This window comes from Maniola jurtina, chromosome 9 (genome assembly GCF_905333055.1).
Source record: "Maniola jurtina chromosome 9, ilManJurt1.1, whole genome shotgun sequence".
Taxonomy (NCBI): Eukaryota; Metazoa; Arthropoda; class Insecta; order Lepidoptera; family Nymphalidae; genus Maniola; species Maniola jurtina.
Window position 1 is genome coordinate 5,625,940 of NC_060037.1, and position 18,131 is coordinate 5,644,070.

Sequence of the window (18,131 nt, forward strand, 5' to 3'; positions counted from 1 at the left end):
GAGTGCTGTACCATGCATCATCAGGGTGAAAAGTGGAGACTTGGAGTTCAGCCAGGAAGTTGTTGCTTGGTACCAACAGTTCCTGAATCCCCATAACTGAGGCGGGCAGTAGTCCTGCAGCATCAGGATCTTAATTCTGATGCTGCAGATGACCTCATAATCCTCTATTCAGCAAAAAAATCAAATCGTGTACCTACAAATAAAAAATAAAAAATATTGGTGATGTAAGGTAGCTGTCGGACACGAAGAAAACGAAAAAGCCAAGTTCTGACCTCCAAAGTCGGTCACCCATCCAGTGATTAATGGAAAGTGATCACAACCCTCAGCATACGACTGACAGAGAGAGAAACAAAATGATGAGGATTGGTGCTTTAGAGCACCAATCCTCATCATAGGGAACTCATGAACTAAATGTCATCTGACATTTAGTTCAGGGTTAGCCCTGAACTAAATGTCAGAGACGTTCTATGGCAAAGAATCATTGGTATACTGATAGAGCTAAGCAGTATTCGCAAAAATATGAAAGACAACTGACCTGTGCACAGTGTCGCCAACGTGAACTATTCTATGAGCGCTCAGGACAACGAATTTGCCGTGAGCGAGGAAGACATCGGGAGGTTGTCCCATTTCAATGGTCCGTAGGAAAGCTTCGACAGCGGTGGAGAGGTGGGCGCCGTAGGTAGCGGTTTGCGCCGCGTAGAATGCCGCTAGTTGCCGATCGTCGGGAGGCAACCTTGTGGCAGCGGCTACCGCGCTAACCTGCAATGAGAAATAAGATTACAGCTGCAAATATATTACAAGACTTCCGAGGAAGACTACTAACTATTCTATATCAATGCTACTAAGCCTCCAGAAAGCTACAACCTATCTTCCGAAGTGGGTATTCGAAGTGATTAAGGAAAGATCTAATGATAGAGCAAGTAAAAGATGTTCAAAATGCGTTCCAGTTCATATATCTGCTCAGCTGGACCCACTGGGTTTGATATCGATAAAACATATAAAATTAGGGATTCTAAATCGCCCAGCTGAGGATTTGAAGAACAGTGTGGCTAATTATGTCGTACATCTCTAAGCTAAACTAAAATGATAGGTCTAATTGCTATCACTTTCATGATGCTCCCTGCAGAAAGGGCTAGGTACTAGATTTACACCTGTCAGTTTAGTTTAGAGATTGTGTACAATGGAATTACCCACAATATACATACTTTGTTACTTGGACCATTTTTTCTTTTGGACGTATTGAAGGATACTGACCTCGCCCGCATGGTCGGCGTCTCTTACAAGAGCGTCGAAGGAAGCCCTTAGTTTGTCTGGTAGTGCTGCTCGGATTTCAGCATTCCGTCTGCCCACTGCAGTTCTAGACTCAAGTCGCACGTAGTCGTACTCCTCAGTCCATTCGTGTTCTGGAACTGCTGGCGATCGCCTGTTTAATTTAAAAAATATATTTAACACTTTATTAACAAACCAAAATTATTATTATTAAGTTTGCAGGGATATAGATTTCGTACGCGTGTGCAGGTGTGGCTTGCTTGCGCGTGGATCAAGCTTTAGGAAGACGTAAGAGACGCGTAGTGGGTGTTCAAAACCAATAAACTGGGAATAATATTAACCTGAACAATAATGAAGCATTTCCATGAATAAAGGACGCGGCACGCCTAACATCCTCAGTTAAGGAGCGTGCACACGCCACCAGCTGGTCCAAGGCGTCCTGTGTCCCGTCGGTCGGCTCGCGCTCGCGTTCCAGCCGCTCCGGCGCCCAGTCGCCCGCGTCCAACGCGCTCGTCGCTTCGTGCGTTATGCGCTCCGCGTCCTTGAGTGCCTTCACTAGCGGCCGTAGCTTTACTGCGATACCTGAGTATAATTAATTTTATTTTAGAAGATTAGAACATCCATAGGTACTTCCGTACCAATATTGTAAAAGCGAAAATGTCTTTCCAATCTTGTCGACATTTTGGTACAGAGATAGCTTACAATCCGAGGATGAACGGGTTTTTCCTTTAACAATGAAGACATAGCGAAGAAAAACATCGTGACTGCAAAAAGTTTTCAAAGGTGTGTGAACTGTAAAGCCTGCTAATTCGTACCTACTTGGTCAGTGTTTCTGAGAGTAGACTCAAGCTCAGTAGGCGATGGGATGAGATGATGATAATGAAGTTCGTGTTCATGAGCTGTAAAGGATATAAAACAAACAGGCACCTTTATCTTGTGCATCATGCGCGTTGGCCAGCGTAGCGTCGGCGAAGACGGCGAGGTCGTGCAGCGCGGCCCGCAGGCGCGCGCCCGCCACGCGCACGTCCAGCACGCGCGGCCGCAGCGCGCCGCGCCGCCGCCAGCCCGGCGACACGTACGACAGCAGCCGCGACACCGCCGCTGACGCTTCCTCCTGGAACAACATCATTTTACAATGATTTACAAAAAAAATGCCTGAAGTTCAGATAGGAGCCAGCGTCTCTCAGAAGAGCGACTTCTACCACGATGCCCTTCGCTAGAGTGCCAGTCTTTACTAGAGTAGTCTTTCGTGTGGATTTTTGACATACAGTAAAATGTAGTGCCCAATCCACGTCTACTTAGCTAACGGATATATTTTATCATTGATTTTTGAGACAAAAAATTCAGAAAAAAACCGGCCAAGTGCGAGGCAGACTCGCGCACCGAGGGTTCCGATTTTTTCTTTACTTGTGTTATAAGACCTACCTACCTACCAAATTTCATGATTCTAGGTCAAGAGGAAGCACCCTATAGGTTTAACAGACTGACAGACAGACTACAAGGTGATTCTATAAGGGTTCCGTTTTTCCTTTTGAGATACGGTACCCTAAAAATAGGTTCAGACACATCAGAAGTGGGATGGATCATGCCATACATAATTTTCTTGACAGATTCCTACCTGTAGCCTTTCAAGTGCCTCCAATGCTGCATCGCAAGGTAAAGGTAGCGCACGGGTTCGCGGTACGTCATACGTGCTGGAAGCTGAGGCGGCAGAATGCGCTGAACTGCCGGAATTAGCGGACGCACTGGACGTGGCCGATGTTAGCGATCCGGTGCCACTGCACGCGGAGTCCGCGCTCGCCGGCCGCGGCGCCCGCGGTGCGTCGTACAAGTCTGTGGCCAGCCTTGGGCAGTCGTATGTCCCGATTATACGCTGTACAGGCATCGGAGCTCGAGGTACGTCGTAATGGGAGCATTCTTCAATCTGGAAGAAAAGCATTGATATATCATGTCTGGTCTGTCAGACTCATTAGCGAATCTCTGTCTCGCTCATTATGATTACGCAGCCAGTATTATGATTCATCGCCCCGTTCATTCATTCTTTTGTCTCGCAGCTCGTTCGAGCAATGCGCGGCATTGTTATGATTACCTTAATCTTAGGTAATTACCTACTTTTATACAAGACAGGTACTCGTAATTAAAATCGAATCTTTGAAAGAGCAACCGCCGAATTTCTTGCTGGTTCTTCTCGCTAGCAAAGGGCATTCCGAACCAGTGCTAGATTTATTTGACTTAAGAAATCAAAAACACTTCGTAAAAGTTTATTTGAATTAAAAATATTTCTGTTTCACTTTTTAAGAGTACGCTCCAAACTTCGATTCTAAAACTAAGTACAAGGTGATAAAAGATGTCTATTAAATTCTGCCGCGACATAGAAGATATCCTCGCACGTTTTCTTTTCAGAAAGTGCATAATAAAAGATCGAGATGTTTTTTACAAAATAGTTCAAGGAGACGGATGTCCGCTTAGCTTGAGGCTTTCATTTCAGCGGGCTATTAGCCTCATAAATCTCTCCGGAATATTAATCAAAAAGTTCCCCATTTTTCTTTAAAAAATCCGGAGGAAACTAAGCAAAATTAATTCAAGCCATCCTTTAACATGTCGGGGTCCTTCCCATGTTAGACATTGATAAAGTGTTTTTTTAATCTATTGTTTCTGAATCAGAATGAGTGTGTCATGTCATCAGGATTCAGGATCCTCATTTTGATCCTCGTTACGATGGATGAACAAAACATGAAATTCCCCTGTCAGCGTCAATTCTGTGCGTAACTGATGAGAGGTCATGACACTGCAGTTCTTAAGTCACGTAAGTAGGTATGCTTATGTTATGGCTGGTTTTTAGGTACGAGTATTTACCCCAATCGTTGTGTCGTAAACATAGGTATTATCAACGATAACGTGTTTGCCTGCAATATGCGTAACACATTATGAATGTATAATCTTATTTAAATCGCCTACCGATTGCTTGGACTTAATAACTATCAAACTCCTGTTTATAGTAGGTATATCACGTATTTTGAAGTTTTTGAGTTTCTAACGGACGTATGTTTGTATAATGCTGTCTCGTTTCAACAATGTCTTAAGTCTGAGCAAAGTTAAAGTGCACTCTATAGATCTCATCGCCTAACAGTTTGGTGGTATTCAATGTAAGCTTACTTTAGTGAATGCGGGTGACTGTTGTGCGGGCATGGGTTGATGCGCGACCGGCGCTGGGGTGCGCGTGCGCCGCCTCTGCAGCGCGGAGCTCGCATCGAACACCCCCGCCACAATCCGCAGTCTGTTTCCTGGACATATTCCCTGGAAGGCAAGAAAAATAACGTATATACCATGTTTATTATGACGCATTTTCTCTAATATTATATCTAAACATTGTTATAGTTGGTTTGCCTATTTTTTACGCATAAATTACTGGCCCAATGCAGGTGAAACTTTCGCCTTTCGAAAGCAGTTAATGGGCTACGCAAAATCAGTTAAGATTTAAGCTACCTGGAATTCGTGCACTAAGGTTTATCAAAATTGATCCAGAAGAACGCTGATAAAACTTTTCTAGCGGGCGACGTTGAGACCGACTTTTTACGAGACAATACCGATATCATTTATCATTAAGTATACCTACCATTTTATTCAGATAATTAAATGATGATCGATAACTATGCAATTATTCTATCATCTATGGGAAAATCGTGATATAATACCTAAGCATCTCGATATTATGAGCATTCTAAAGCAACGACATTTACCTCTAGCTATAATGAAACAGTAAGTATCGTAGGTACATATATATTTTTCCTCTTTAAGTTTTAACTTTGGGTCACAACTCGCTTTTGTAAATTCAATTAGGTTGTTATTATTAATGGAACCACGTCATGTCGATGCAAAAACGACGTGCGATGACCTCAGAGTGGCTCAGAGCGTGCGACAACCAAAACAAGATCTCGATTTTCGCATTTACTGCTGCAGTTTATTGCAAGCAGAATGCAAATTCCCGTAATTTACTCTATATGCAAATCGTAAAAAACTGTTCGTGACAACTGCTTTAATTTGAGTAGCTTATCAAAACTCGATGGTATAGATGAATGCTTTATTAAAAAACTAGACGATGCCCGCAGCTTCGCCCGCGTGGATTGGTCAGATCCCCTGCAGCATCAGGATTGAGGAGTTGAAATCCAAATTTTTATGGAACAATGTTGAAAGTTCTTCTATCGATTAAAAACAAAATTATGCAAATCCGTTCAGAAATCTCGGAGATATCAGTGCATAGGTAGAAAAATATTACTCCTCCATTTTTAAAGTCGGTTAAAAAAGTAGCCTATGTTACTCCTTGATTAATCCTCTACTTGTCTGTGAAAGTCTCGTCAAAATAGGTTCAGCTATTCCGAAGATTAGCCCGTTCAAACAGACAGTCACTTCAATTTTATTCATTAGTAGGTATAGATTGGTAGGAGTATTTTTATAGTTATGCATAGGTTTATTAAGGTATGATGAAAAAATTTCCATCCATTTATCATTTCACTTTAGGTAAGTCTTCATCAGTACGACATGGTCATGACTTGACTTTTAGGCTTTCATATACAAGCCAAACTTGTAACCTATTGTAACTTAAAATTATTTAACTCTTCATTTTAAATAGGCTAGATCGTACAATAGGAAGATCTTCCTCCGAGCGGATCATACTCGGGGCCCAGTTCATCCAATCGTTGTAACTTGGAACTTGTATGTATGTCGCAGCGAAATGGCATAAACTTAGAGTTGGCCATTTCCCTCAGGTATAATTACCTCCCGCGAGGTGTTAAAACGACAAGTAACTCAATTAGACCATTTAGATTATCTTGGGCAATATTGTCATTATCAATTAGTGTTTTACTAGACTAGAATCGAAATCTGATCATCCCGACTCCACGCAGTCTTGTCTATCTTATCTCTAGAGTACTTTGTGAAGAAAATCGTTCAGTTTGGTCCGTAGTTACATTTCATACTAGCTGATGCCCGCAGCTTCGCCCGCGTGGATTGGTCAGATCCCCTGCAGCATCAGGATTGAGGAGTTGGACTCCAAATTTTTTATGAAACAATGTCCCAAAGTTCCTCTATCGATTAAAAAAGAAATGACGCAAATCGGTTCAGAAATCTCGGAGATTTCGGTGTACATAGGTAGAAAAACACAACTCCCTTTTTGAAAGTCGGTTAAAAAAGTAGCCTATTTTACGCCCTGGTCAATCCTCTACTTGCCTGTGAAAGTCCCGTCAAAATCGGTTCAGCCGTTCCAAAGATTAGCCTTTTCAAACAGACAGACAGACAGACAGACAGACAGACAGACAGACAGACAGACAGACAAAAATTTTAAAAACGTGTGATTCAGTTATGGTATCGTTCAAATAACCATATGAGCTTAATATGAGGTAGTTATTTCGAAATTACAGACAGACACTCCAATTTTATTTATTAGTATAGATACTACCTATGCATAGTATTCTATGATATCACTAGATTTGAGTACCTCAATAAATATAATAAATAATGAAATGAGTGGTAGATACCTAGTGAAATAGTCTAAAAATAGGGTTGTCGTTTTAACATCTCACGGGAGTTGGCCATAGGTACGCCTCAGGGTGTGACCAACTCCCGGTTTATGCCATTTCGCTGCGACATAGCCTTCGTGATTCAGGGTGCTTCTTCTATTGCTTAACATTATCTAGTGAGACCATTGTGTGTAGCTTCCCATCTTAGGTTCGTTTCGTATCAACATATGGCACTACAAGCTATTTACCTGTCTTCCTCTTAGCGAGCAGAGCCACCAGCCCTCGCTGCCGCCGGTGTTCTGCTCCAGCACGGTGAGCAGGTCGCCGCGCCGGAATGCCAGCTCGTCCGGTGACTCCGCTATGTTGTCGTATAGTGCTCGCGCCATGCACTGCAACAAATTAATACTACATAAGTCAAATAGTTTCGCCTTATTTTCATATACCTATCCTTTTATGATTCTGTAAGATTAATAATAAGGTTTCCTTATAACTACACAACACGAGGAAGCTAGTTGTGACAAAATAAATCAATCATCAATAATTAGTAAGCATTGTGGACCTAACGCGACTTAGTCCGCGTTATATAATTTATAGCCTATATCACTCGGGAATAATGAAGCTATGTACCAGTGAAAGAATTTTCAGAATCGGATCATGAGTTCCGGAAACTACCCCTACATCCAAACTACCTCTGTTACAAACTAAATCTATTACCTTAGATGAGGGATTGGTCTTTTTGGATTGGACCAATTCTTAGTCTAGTCTATTACATTAATATACCCAGATTAAGTCTTGAACCACAATTATTATATTTCCAGGAAAATGAAACGGCTATAGCCAGTCATTACTCCTGGATAATTCTAAAATGAAAATTCCAAATTGATCTAATAGAATTCAGGCGATAACTCACACCGTGTCAGAAAGGTCGCCATTAGATTTACGGCATACTTAATCAGATATAATTAATTTCATGTCCATAAATAGGTAAGTACATGTGCCGGTAATAATTCCCATGTCAATAAAAAACCTGCCCGCATGTGTTAGGCTCCGACTAATTTATGTGTATAACCATCATGCTTGTTCTCCCGCGGGAACTATGTACCTATATTACTGTCGAGTTTGTATGCAAATGTTTTGCAAATGTCTAAGTTATTTGCAAGCTAGTGTCCTGTTAATAGATATCTTTATCCATATCCATACTTCTTACTAATATTGTAAAAAATACGAAAGTGTCCGTCTGTTAGCTTTTCACGGCTAAGTACATATATCTTACCGATTTTGATGATGAACTTTGGTTCATGATAACATAAGAAGTAATTTTTATAAACTACATCTAAATAAATGGCAGCCTCATGCCTATTAGATCAGGGAGTGATCAGTGCATCCTTAGTACAAGCTTTTTTTTATTCCGATACAAGTTAGCCCTTGCCTAGCCACGGCCGAAGCCTCCCACCAAACCAGACCAGAAATTTAGAAATTATAAAATTCCGAACCACTTGCCGGGAGTCGAATCCGGGACCTCCCACTAATAAGACTACAGCGCTTACCACTTGTAAAGAGCAGCAATAGGGCTTTACACTGAACAATTGGGCCGCAAAGGTTGTAAAGTGATGTCGTAAAACAACATGATTCATGAAATTAAGCCTGTACATGAAAGTATGGCTGGAAGTTGACACCGCTGAAAAAGGTCGCAGTACATGAATTACCGATTGGCAATAAAATAAAATGATGTACCGCTTTCGCATTAACCCAATAACGATCAATTCCTCCCCGAGTCGTACGTTCAATCAGTGCTAATTAGTAGGTAGCTTCCATCTCCATTATCTGTCATTATGTGAACAGCATCTGCGTTCATTATGAATGATAAATGAGGATTTATTATGATTTTTTTGAAGTAGTGAGTGCCTTCAACCTTAATTTACGTATTTAACTACCAGAAGGTTATGCCGTACACGCCGTAAAAACCAGGATTCGTATTCCGACGAATAAATACACGTATTTGGGCATCGTTGACCCATCACCGACCCAGTGCTGAGGACGGGTCTCCTCTCAAAGTGAGATGTTTAGAAATAGACCACCACGCTGGCCAAGTGCGGATTGGCAGTCTTTACAACAACTTTGAGAATATTATGGAAAACTCTCAGGCAGGTTTCTTCACGATATTTTCCTTCGTCGTTAAAGCAAGTGATATTTAATTTTATAAAACACCCAACTCCGAAAAGTTAGATATGGGTGCCAAAGATTGAACCCCAGACCTCCTAAATCTTAGGCATTAGGCTATCACCGTTGGGGACAAATATTTGGTGTTATGGAAGCATTCATAAATAAATTGTTTGTAGGATATACTTAGTAGAAAGTAAGAGCCGTTATTAGGGAGCTGCTTATTAACATTTGACACCTATGCGTCTGCCTACATAATTTGACTCGAATTGCAACGCTGGTTAGGGCTGTCAAAATGTTGCTAACAAAATCTTAATCCCTTAATTTGAATAGACATCTAAAAAAAGGAGTGTTTTTTTTTTAAATCGGTGCATATTTTTCTAAAGTAAATAGTACAAATCGTACAAATCTAGTTAAAACCAAGCCAAGTAGTCGGAGATTGCCAAAAAGAGAATTTTCTTATTCAACATTTGAATCGTCAAATGCATCTACTACTATGGTTCGGAATGCTTTTCTTACCATAATTAATGTTACTAGGTATTGAAACCTGCCTATTTGTATTCAAATTTTGAAAAAAAAAAGTCTTTCATTGAATAACAAAAAATTCAGCTCACCCCTCGACGAATACGTAAAAAAAACCAGAGCTTTTTGAACAGAAAATCTCGATTTACGTAAATTTTTGCTTCCAATGAATGGTGCGAATAAAAATATATCAAAAAATTGTATAAATGTTGGCGTTTAATTTTAAATTACTCGGAGAAATGCCTCGTTGTCACGTCTCTGTCATCATAAATCCCGCGTTACGGGATTCCATATCGACAGCCCGCGCCCAGAGCGGGCGCAGCTGCAATGAACGCGTCCCAAATCGACCGATAATGATGGTTAGAGTGAGAGACGGCTGCAAGATTTATGGACGGAATAAATAAAAATATTAATTGTTATGCTGTGGTGTGTCTGGCATCTTCGATTAATAAACTACGGCGTTGATAAACTATCTATTAGTAAACTGATTCTTTTATCATTTGTATCGCGTGGATGATTGATCTTAGTTTCGTGTGTTCTGTAATCTGTACCTATGGTTCAAAGGTTAAATTATCAAAATTAATGCTAAGATTGCATGTGACCTCATAACATTAATTTTTGAGTACCTACTTATCATTATCATATCACCGCTACTATTACCATGGGCGTCACTGGTTCAACAATTTTTCGAACATAGGTATGTCAGTCATAAGAGGCAAAGTGGAAGCATTTCCATCTTTGGAAATGCTTCCACTTTGCCTCTTATGACTGACAAGCGACCCGCCCCAGCTTCCCACGGGTAGCTATTTACGGGTAGATATTACAATTTTCGCAGGGATCTCCAATTTTTTTGAAAATAAAATATATCCTTATAGATAACTTAGATAAATTAGACAGGTATTCCTTATTTTCTAAAAAGTTTGCAACCCTACCCTGAGTTGATCAGTGTTCACGAACAATTGAAGTGTAGTTAATACATGGAAGATTTCGCAGCCGAGTCTGGGACTATACCTACCGATAATGACAGATTGCATTGTGCAACACAACTGCGGCCGTGGGCGACAACGTTGGGGCAGGCCATGTCCGTTTCCGATCGACACATCCATTTATGCAACTGATATAATATTTATTAGCATTTATTAACATTTACAAAAGCCGCCATAGCTCGGTTAAGACGTCTGCCTCCTACTCAGGAGGTCGGGAGTTCGATTCCGGGCACCCAACTCAAACTTGTCGGAGCTATGTGCGTTTTAAGTAAGCAAATATTACTTGCTTTAACGGTGAAGGGAACCTGCAACGCCTGAGGCTGAGGTTGAGATCTATAGAGCGCACTTTGACTTTGCTCAGACTTAAGAGACTGTTAAAACGAGACAGCGTTATACTGCTGGCATAAATCTATCTCGTTTTAACTGAAACTTAAGTCTAAGCAAAGTCAAAGTGCGCTCTATCGATTTCAACCTGAGATCTAGTATAGAGCGCACTTTGACTTTGCTCAGACTGAAGACACCGTTAAAACGAGACAGGCGTTATACCACTGGCATAAAGTCTCATTTTAGTCTGAGCAAATCAAAGTGCGCTCTATAGATTTCAACCTAAGAGTTCTCTGTAATGTTCTCAAAGATGTGTGAAGTAGTCTGCCAGCCTTGGCCAGCGTGGTAGGCTATAGCTAACCTCTCCTCTTCTAACAAGAGACCCGTTTTCAGCACTGAGCCGACGATATATTGATCATGGTGATGATTATGATTAACATTTACACATTCGCAACAATCACAAAACGTTCACCATTTAATATTTATTCAATGCGGGCACTTTTGTTGCATTGTTTTTAATTAATTTGCTAATGAAGTTTTATGAAACGGTTTTAATTAAATCAGTCGCAACAGAATTGTAAATGGAGGGTCATGATTTGTGTACAATACATTTAAAATGTAAGTATCTGTACAATAAGTACGGTACACAAACAATTATGTACGCATGTTTTACATAAAAATATGTTGGCATAATAATAAAATGACTAAGACTATGATTTCGGTTCTCTTCTTTGAATATTATCAATTTATCACAAACGTGGTAGGTACCTATAGTATTTTTAGAGTTCCGTAACTCAAAAGGAAAAACGGAACCTTTAGATCACTTTGTTGTCTGTCTGTCTGGCTCTAGGTCTGTCCGTCCGTCGTGTCTGTCAAGAAAACCTATAGGGTACTTCCCGTTGACCTATAAAAAGCTATTTTTGATTAAAAAGAATTATCACATTACTCCAAAACTATTTATTTGAATTGCCCTGAATCTGTGCCTTAAATGATCAATCACAGATACAAATCGACCTAGTCGCTTTTTAGGGCTGCTTTCAGGTGTTATAACTAAGGGCTGAGCCATGCCATTTTCTTGATATCTATGAACTACTAAATAGGGTTTAAAGTACTAATGCCTACTACTAACCCCTTTCTCGGATCCTTTTTGGCACTTTGCACTGGGAGCATCCTTAGTGTTACACATAGAACATTGAATCCTTCTGATTTGTCTCACAAACGCAACGAAGTTCACTTTGTTCACCATTTCGTACGTCTGGTTACAATTAACGACTGTACTGTACTAAAGTGTAGTAAAATGTCGAGACAAAATGATGTTATTGAATGTAGATTATTAGAACCGGTCGAGTCTGGGATGAGTCAGTTCACAGAATATGAACCGCATAATGACGTCACATGCGTACGTGCATTTGGTATAGTTAAATCTTGATCCTTGGTTTCATCATTTGGGAACTTAGGTTTATGTGAAACCCTCCGTTCACCTTGTGGACTAGTCATTTTAATATTTTGTTCGTCTGAATTATGTATGTAGGTACTGAAGGCTTCCGAAGGATTTTTAAATAAATAGAGCCTCGATAGTTCAACGGGTGAGGAGCGGACTAAATTTCGAAAGGTCGGCGGTTCGAACCCCACCCGTTGCACTATTGTCGTACCCACTCCTGGCACAAGCTTTACGCTTAATTAGAGGGGAAAGGGAGTATCAATCATTAATAGCGTGGCTAATATTCTTTTTAAAAATCGTTAATAACAAGTACGCCTACTCACATCAACTTTATGTATGAATAAATACTGTGGCCAGACCACCAAACACCAGAGATTCCTAAATAAGTAAATAGCTACGTACGGAACTTAGTTAACTAATAAATTTCTATGAATCCTTAGTTGATTTAAAGATTGATTGTTAGCCTACTCAACCCTCACAGTGTAAACCTGAAAACTTACGTAGTTACTTTCTATTTTCGTAACGCCTAAGTAACTGCTTTTTCATAAATATCTTAGTATAGAAAATTCAAGGAACCAACAGAGAAACCACAACGAACAGAAGTTTTATTACATTACGGAGGCACACGGTGAAACTTTATTTCAGAACAGTTTCTTACAAAACTGGATTGAAGTCAAAATAAACTTATCTGACTTCATAAAACACGAACGACAGGTCGTAACTCAGTTCTGATTTTATTTTCCCTTACTCATGATAAATCGTCACACTTTAAGAATATCAGCCCGCACACACAGAATTTTAGGCGTACATAAGGTAGTTAAGGTTTTTATCGTAGGATATCGTAGGTAGTAAGTACACTACTTGGTATTTTAAAACACGTCGATAAAAGTTGGCGGCCTCAGAACAGCTGTTTTGTTTGGCAGCCTATTTAAATACGGACGGAAGTAACTATTATATATTAACTTACATACTTATATTACTGCGAATATTAGATACTTACATCCGAAAAAGATCTGAGTCCCTCTCGAGATACGCCTTTACTTCAAAAAAATGTCTGAGCTAAAACCACAGAGCTCCTAAGAAGGCACTAAATCTGTGGCTAAAACGTATGTGGAAAAGAACCTACTTGGAGTCTGGATGTAGGTACCTACGTTTCTTAACGTAGGTTTCGTTTCGAATTTTTCGTTTCGTTTCGATTTTCAATTCAATGTGTGTTTGGGCCGTGAGAGTATTCCGTGAGTACTAGACCCCTATACAATTTTATTTCAATGAGAAGTTATGGACACCGCGTATCTAGATGAGCTTTTAAAGCCAATGTAATCTGTCCTTTTTCGATTTTCGCAATTTATGGGCGATTTATATCAGCAATAAATAATTATTTTTTGGGTCACTTATTTAATCATATTTTATTTATTCATCGCTTTTTGTGATGTTCCATCGACATTTTTAACATACAGGTACGTATCCTTACCATTATTGATTATTATTATTAAAGTTCCTAAAGTTTATTCTACCTGTATGTATATGCATTAACATACTGGACATTACTTAGATATTTTTGAAGTAAGATAGCATATTCCAATCCGCCTATTTTAGGTACCTATGTGAACTTTTGGAATAGTACCTGCCTGCTACCTAGGTAGGTATAGAGCGATGGTAGTCATTTCCTAGGTACCTAACTGCTTTATAAGTAAGTAGGCACTTCTGTTATTATAAGCATTACGATGACTTCAACGTGTTTACAATGTATATTGTTTACATAACGTATTAATCGAATTACTTAGATAAAATGAAAAGAATTCAATAATGATCACAGGAAGTACATAAGTTAAGATACCAATAGTTTTTCACCATTTTTGGAAGCTGATCTACAGTATGGCAAAGATGCTGCGAGCCGGATCGAGTGAATCATAGAGCAATCATTCGCGGAATTGCCTCTACGTATGGAGTCGTTAACACACACGACGCATAGCCTTCTATCAGTGCACGTAACGCCGCGATGAGGTCACTGACTCACTGTAACTACTTTGATAAGCTCATGAATGGGGTGCCTAAATACTATACCGAGTAATTACGCGTATTATCTCACAGACTTGGTATAACACCTACTATTTAATTAACCCCTGACCCAAAAAGAGGGGTGTTATAAGTTTGACGTGTGTATCTGTGTATCTGTCTGTGGCATCGTAGCTCCTAAACTAATGAACCGATTTTAATTTAGTTTTTTTTGTTTGAAAGGTGGCTTGATCGAAAGTAGGTATTCTTAGCAAAAAATTAAAATTAATTATAAGTCCAGTCATACCTAACAAAACCTACGTTACGTTAATAAAATATTAGGTAAGGTGTATTTACTTAAAACTTTAGATAAAGGTTATTCAAATAAATTATGACTAATAAAAATTGTATTAGGTATATTTCGGTAAAGTTCCGTTTAATTATTCATCGTTAAACCACACAGATTACGTATTTCAAATATCAAGACCGCTAAAGTTCATAAGAAGAGCAAATAAGGACGACGCGTCACGCACCCTTCGAAATTACCGTTTGAGAATACTTCATCAATATTTTTCTGAGAAAGTTCAATGCACTAGGTGTACGTAGGAAAGGGCCCTGGTTGACAACACAGTTGGCCTTGTTTCTTCTTCACTTCAAAGAACTGAACTAAAAGGAAAATAAATAAAATCAACGGTTCTTGTTGTTTATAACTTTATAGTGACGTAGACATTTATTTGTGTCCTTTATGAATGAATAGGTAATAACTTAAATCATATCTGTGGTTTAACTAGGTACTTTAAAACAATAATAATAGATTTATATAATACTAGATAATGTCCGCGACTTTGTCCGCGTCCATATTTTGGGTTTTTTGATAATTATGCAAAAACTCCTTGATTTTCCGGGATAAAAAGTAGCATATTGTCCGTCTTCGGGATGTGAGATAATATGTCTGTATCAAAAAGATGATGCCTGCAACTCCTTCGGTGTGGATTTAGATTTTCAAAAACCCATGGAAACTCTTTGATTTTTGGGGATAAAAAGCAGCCTATGCTCTTCCCTGGGATGCAACTCATACAAGCTATATCTGTACCAAATTTTTTCATAAACATTTCAATACTGGCTGTGAAAAGCTAGCAGACAAACAGATACGCTCGCATTTATAATATTAAGTGTGGATTTTATCATAAAAACCACATTCAATGTTTGTTTGCGGTTAAAACGCGGGTAATGGATTAAAATAAATCAAGACGCTCCCAGCTAGTTTATTCCTAGGTACAATTACTTTACAAACAAGACAGGTTATAAAGGCAAACTAACAAGTGCCTCCCTGTTGTAAATGTAAATTTTGTCTTGTTTCTATTTAAATATTTAAGACTATAAATTAGGGAAACATTAGCAACGAAGTGGTTTTGATCCTACGCAGATACATTTTGCATGCAGCATAAAACGTATCTTCTACATAATTCATAAATGAATTTTGATACTTGCTGAAATAATTTCTAGAGGCAAGAATCAACCACAAGATCTTCTGCAGTTGCATACTTAAATAAATATGCAACACTTCGTTTAGCTTAAATCGTTTTAGTGTTCGTCGGGTATATTTTATCTGAGCACTTGCCTACCTGTTTTCGTGAAAGTCTCACAAGAAAAGATTTTTCGCGGCAAATACATTTATAATAAGTACTTATGTAGGTAAGTACTAAGTTATATTATTTAAGCTTGGTCCGGCATACATGGAAAAAAATCACAACTTTAAACCACAATAGTGTTAGAGCTTAGTCCTCAGAGCGCATTGATATTATAACTGTATAAATAAAAAAAAAGGAATTAATAAGGCAGATACCTTATTAATTCCTATTAACCTAGATAGGTTTTGTATTTCCTTTAGAAGAAGTTTCAGAAAAATGCACTCTAAATATTATTAAGTAGGTAATATTTGGCTACTTACATAATACTGGCGACGCGCGACGGTTAGATTGATACACCAACAACCCACAATCAATCACGGATAGGTAAGCTCTAACACTTTCTCCATAAACACAGACGGATGTCCACCAGACTTTGTACAAAAACCACTAGACTGAGAGACATCCATAACCAAAACGTCTGCACGGTTGATTCTAATTTCCAGCACGATCAATTGTATAAAATATTATAAATTGTAATAAATACATAGACATTAGAACATTTCCGTCCAGTGCACAGCTATTGGGCAGTTTTCGCGCCTGAGTAGTCTGCTATATGGAGAGTCAAAAATCAATGAGGGTTGTAACTGTCTGAATGGCGGGCGGCGACCTACGAAGGTCGCTTTTGCTCCTGTAGTACGCGACCCTTCAACGCGCATGCGCACAACATGCTTTGTCTATTTTTTTTTTGTAAGAATATTTCAATTTGCTTGCACGGAAACGTTAAGCACAATATGGAAAGTAAGAATTACTTACATAAGTTAGCGCTTGACTTCGTCAGATGGTATATCGTAGAGACCTGAAGTAGAGACGATAGTCTATGGTAGTATGCTAAAGCGGAATTTAGATCACGAAATTAGTTTCACGACATTAATTTCATTATCAATTGCACATGTAAACGTCTAATGCCGCAATGCAATTACTGTCGTGAAACTAATTCCGTAATGTAAATTCAGCTCTTGGACTCTAATTTGATTTCTACACGGCACTCGAACGCTTCATAGGTTGGCGATACGGTTTTTCAGGTAATAAGTAGTAACTCAGTCATAGCCGAAGCCTCCCACAGATCAGACTTAAGCCAATTTAGATATTATAAAATCCAAATTGCCCGTGTCGAAGTCGTCCTAGAGTTACTTCTGCGAATTGCAGAATTGTTGATTTACACCTTAGAAGCTGTAGCTTAAGTTTTTTTACTGAGCTTACCAGTATAATTTCCTGTTTGAAGACTGTCGAGAGCAAAAACGGTTCCAAGAACAGCAAAACAATAAATTAAATATTTGTCATAACTCATATCAGACATAACATAAACCTATCTACCTACCTAGAGTAACGGATACCTAGGGTGGGCGTATTGGATACAGGTGGCTATAGCTAACTAGGTACCCAGGTACTCAGGTCACGCAGTGCTTATAAAATATGCCACAGGCCAGGTCAGCTGTTTATAATCTGCACTCTGAAAATATATTAGCTCATTACCCACCAATTTGTTAACCGATGCGAAAATAAATGAGGCTTATGGACTTCAAAATTATGACCGCGCTACAGTAATGTGGAACAAACCAGGAACAAACCACAACTAATAAATTTAATCCATATTTGATTCGTATTAGGAAAGAGTTGATAATGATTGAATTGGGCAGTTGTGAAAAAACATCTGAAAAACTTTACTTTTTTGGTATACGTACCCACTTACTTCATACGTATTCTTTTTCATTCTATCAAAAGCTTAATACTTTTACACTTCGCTGCCGAACTGTTCGTTGCCATGGAGTGAGTAGGTATAGACTCAAGATAATCACACTAATATTATAAAGGCGAAAGTTTGTATGTGTGTGTGTGTATGTTTGTTACTCCTTCACGCAAAAACTACTGGACGGATTTGGCTGAAATTCGGAATGGGGATAGATAATATCTTGGATTAGCACATAGGCTACTTTTTATCCCGGAAAACCAAAGAGTTCCCACAGGATTTCGAAAAACCTTAATCCACGCGGACGAAGTCGCGGGCGTCAGCTAGTACCTACATAATTATTAGTTTACTACGTACAGGTAAATAGGTACTTACTATAAATTGTATTTGTTTAAAAAAAAATCTCAACTGTCGTATTGAATTATAATACGGTTTTCAGTTTAAATTACCATATGGATATTAGGTTAGAATATTTCACGAGGAAGATTAAAATATTTTTATTAGTACCTACAGAAAAGTCACCCGAGTACCTAAAGGCAA

The 18,131-nt window shown here is 39.0% G+C and overlaps 1 protein-coding gene across 3 annotated transcripts in view; it reads right to left on the reverse strand.

The window, feature by feature from the left end:
- The window catches only part of LOC123868211 (breast cancer anti-estrogen resistance protein 1), a 118,194-nt gene that overhangs the window by 2,708 nt on the left and 97,355 nt on the right, over positions 1-18,131 (reverse strand). For 2 of the 3 annotated variants that reach the window (XM_045910629.1, XM_045910630.1), the window contains exons 2-8: positions 7,034-7,174; positions 4,426-4,566; positions 2,888-3,193; positions 2,197-2,383; positions 1,611-1,851; positions 1,255-1,423; positions 536-759 (exon numbers count right to left, since the gene is read on the reverse strand). In XM_045910629.1, the coding sequence (XP_045766585.1) occupies positions 536-759; positions 1,255-1,423; positions 1,611-1,851; positions 2,197-2,383; positions 2,888-3,193; positions 4,426-4,566; positions 7,034-7,174 (1,409 nt within the window). Of the gene's footprint in view, positions 1-535; positions 760-1,254; positions 1,424-1,610; positions 1,852-2,196; positions 2,384-2,887; positions 3,194-4,425; positions 4,567-7,033; positions 7,175-11,906; positions 12,059-18,131 lie in introns of those variants that run through there. The other variant, XM_045910628.1, reaches the window with a different exon arrangement.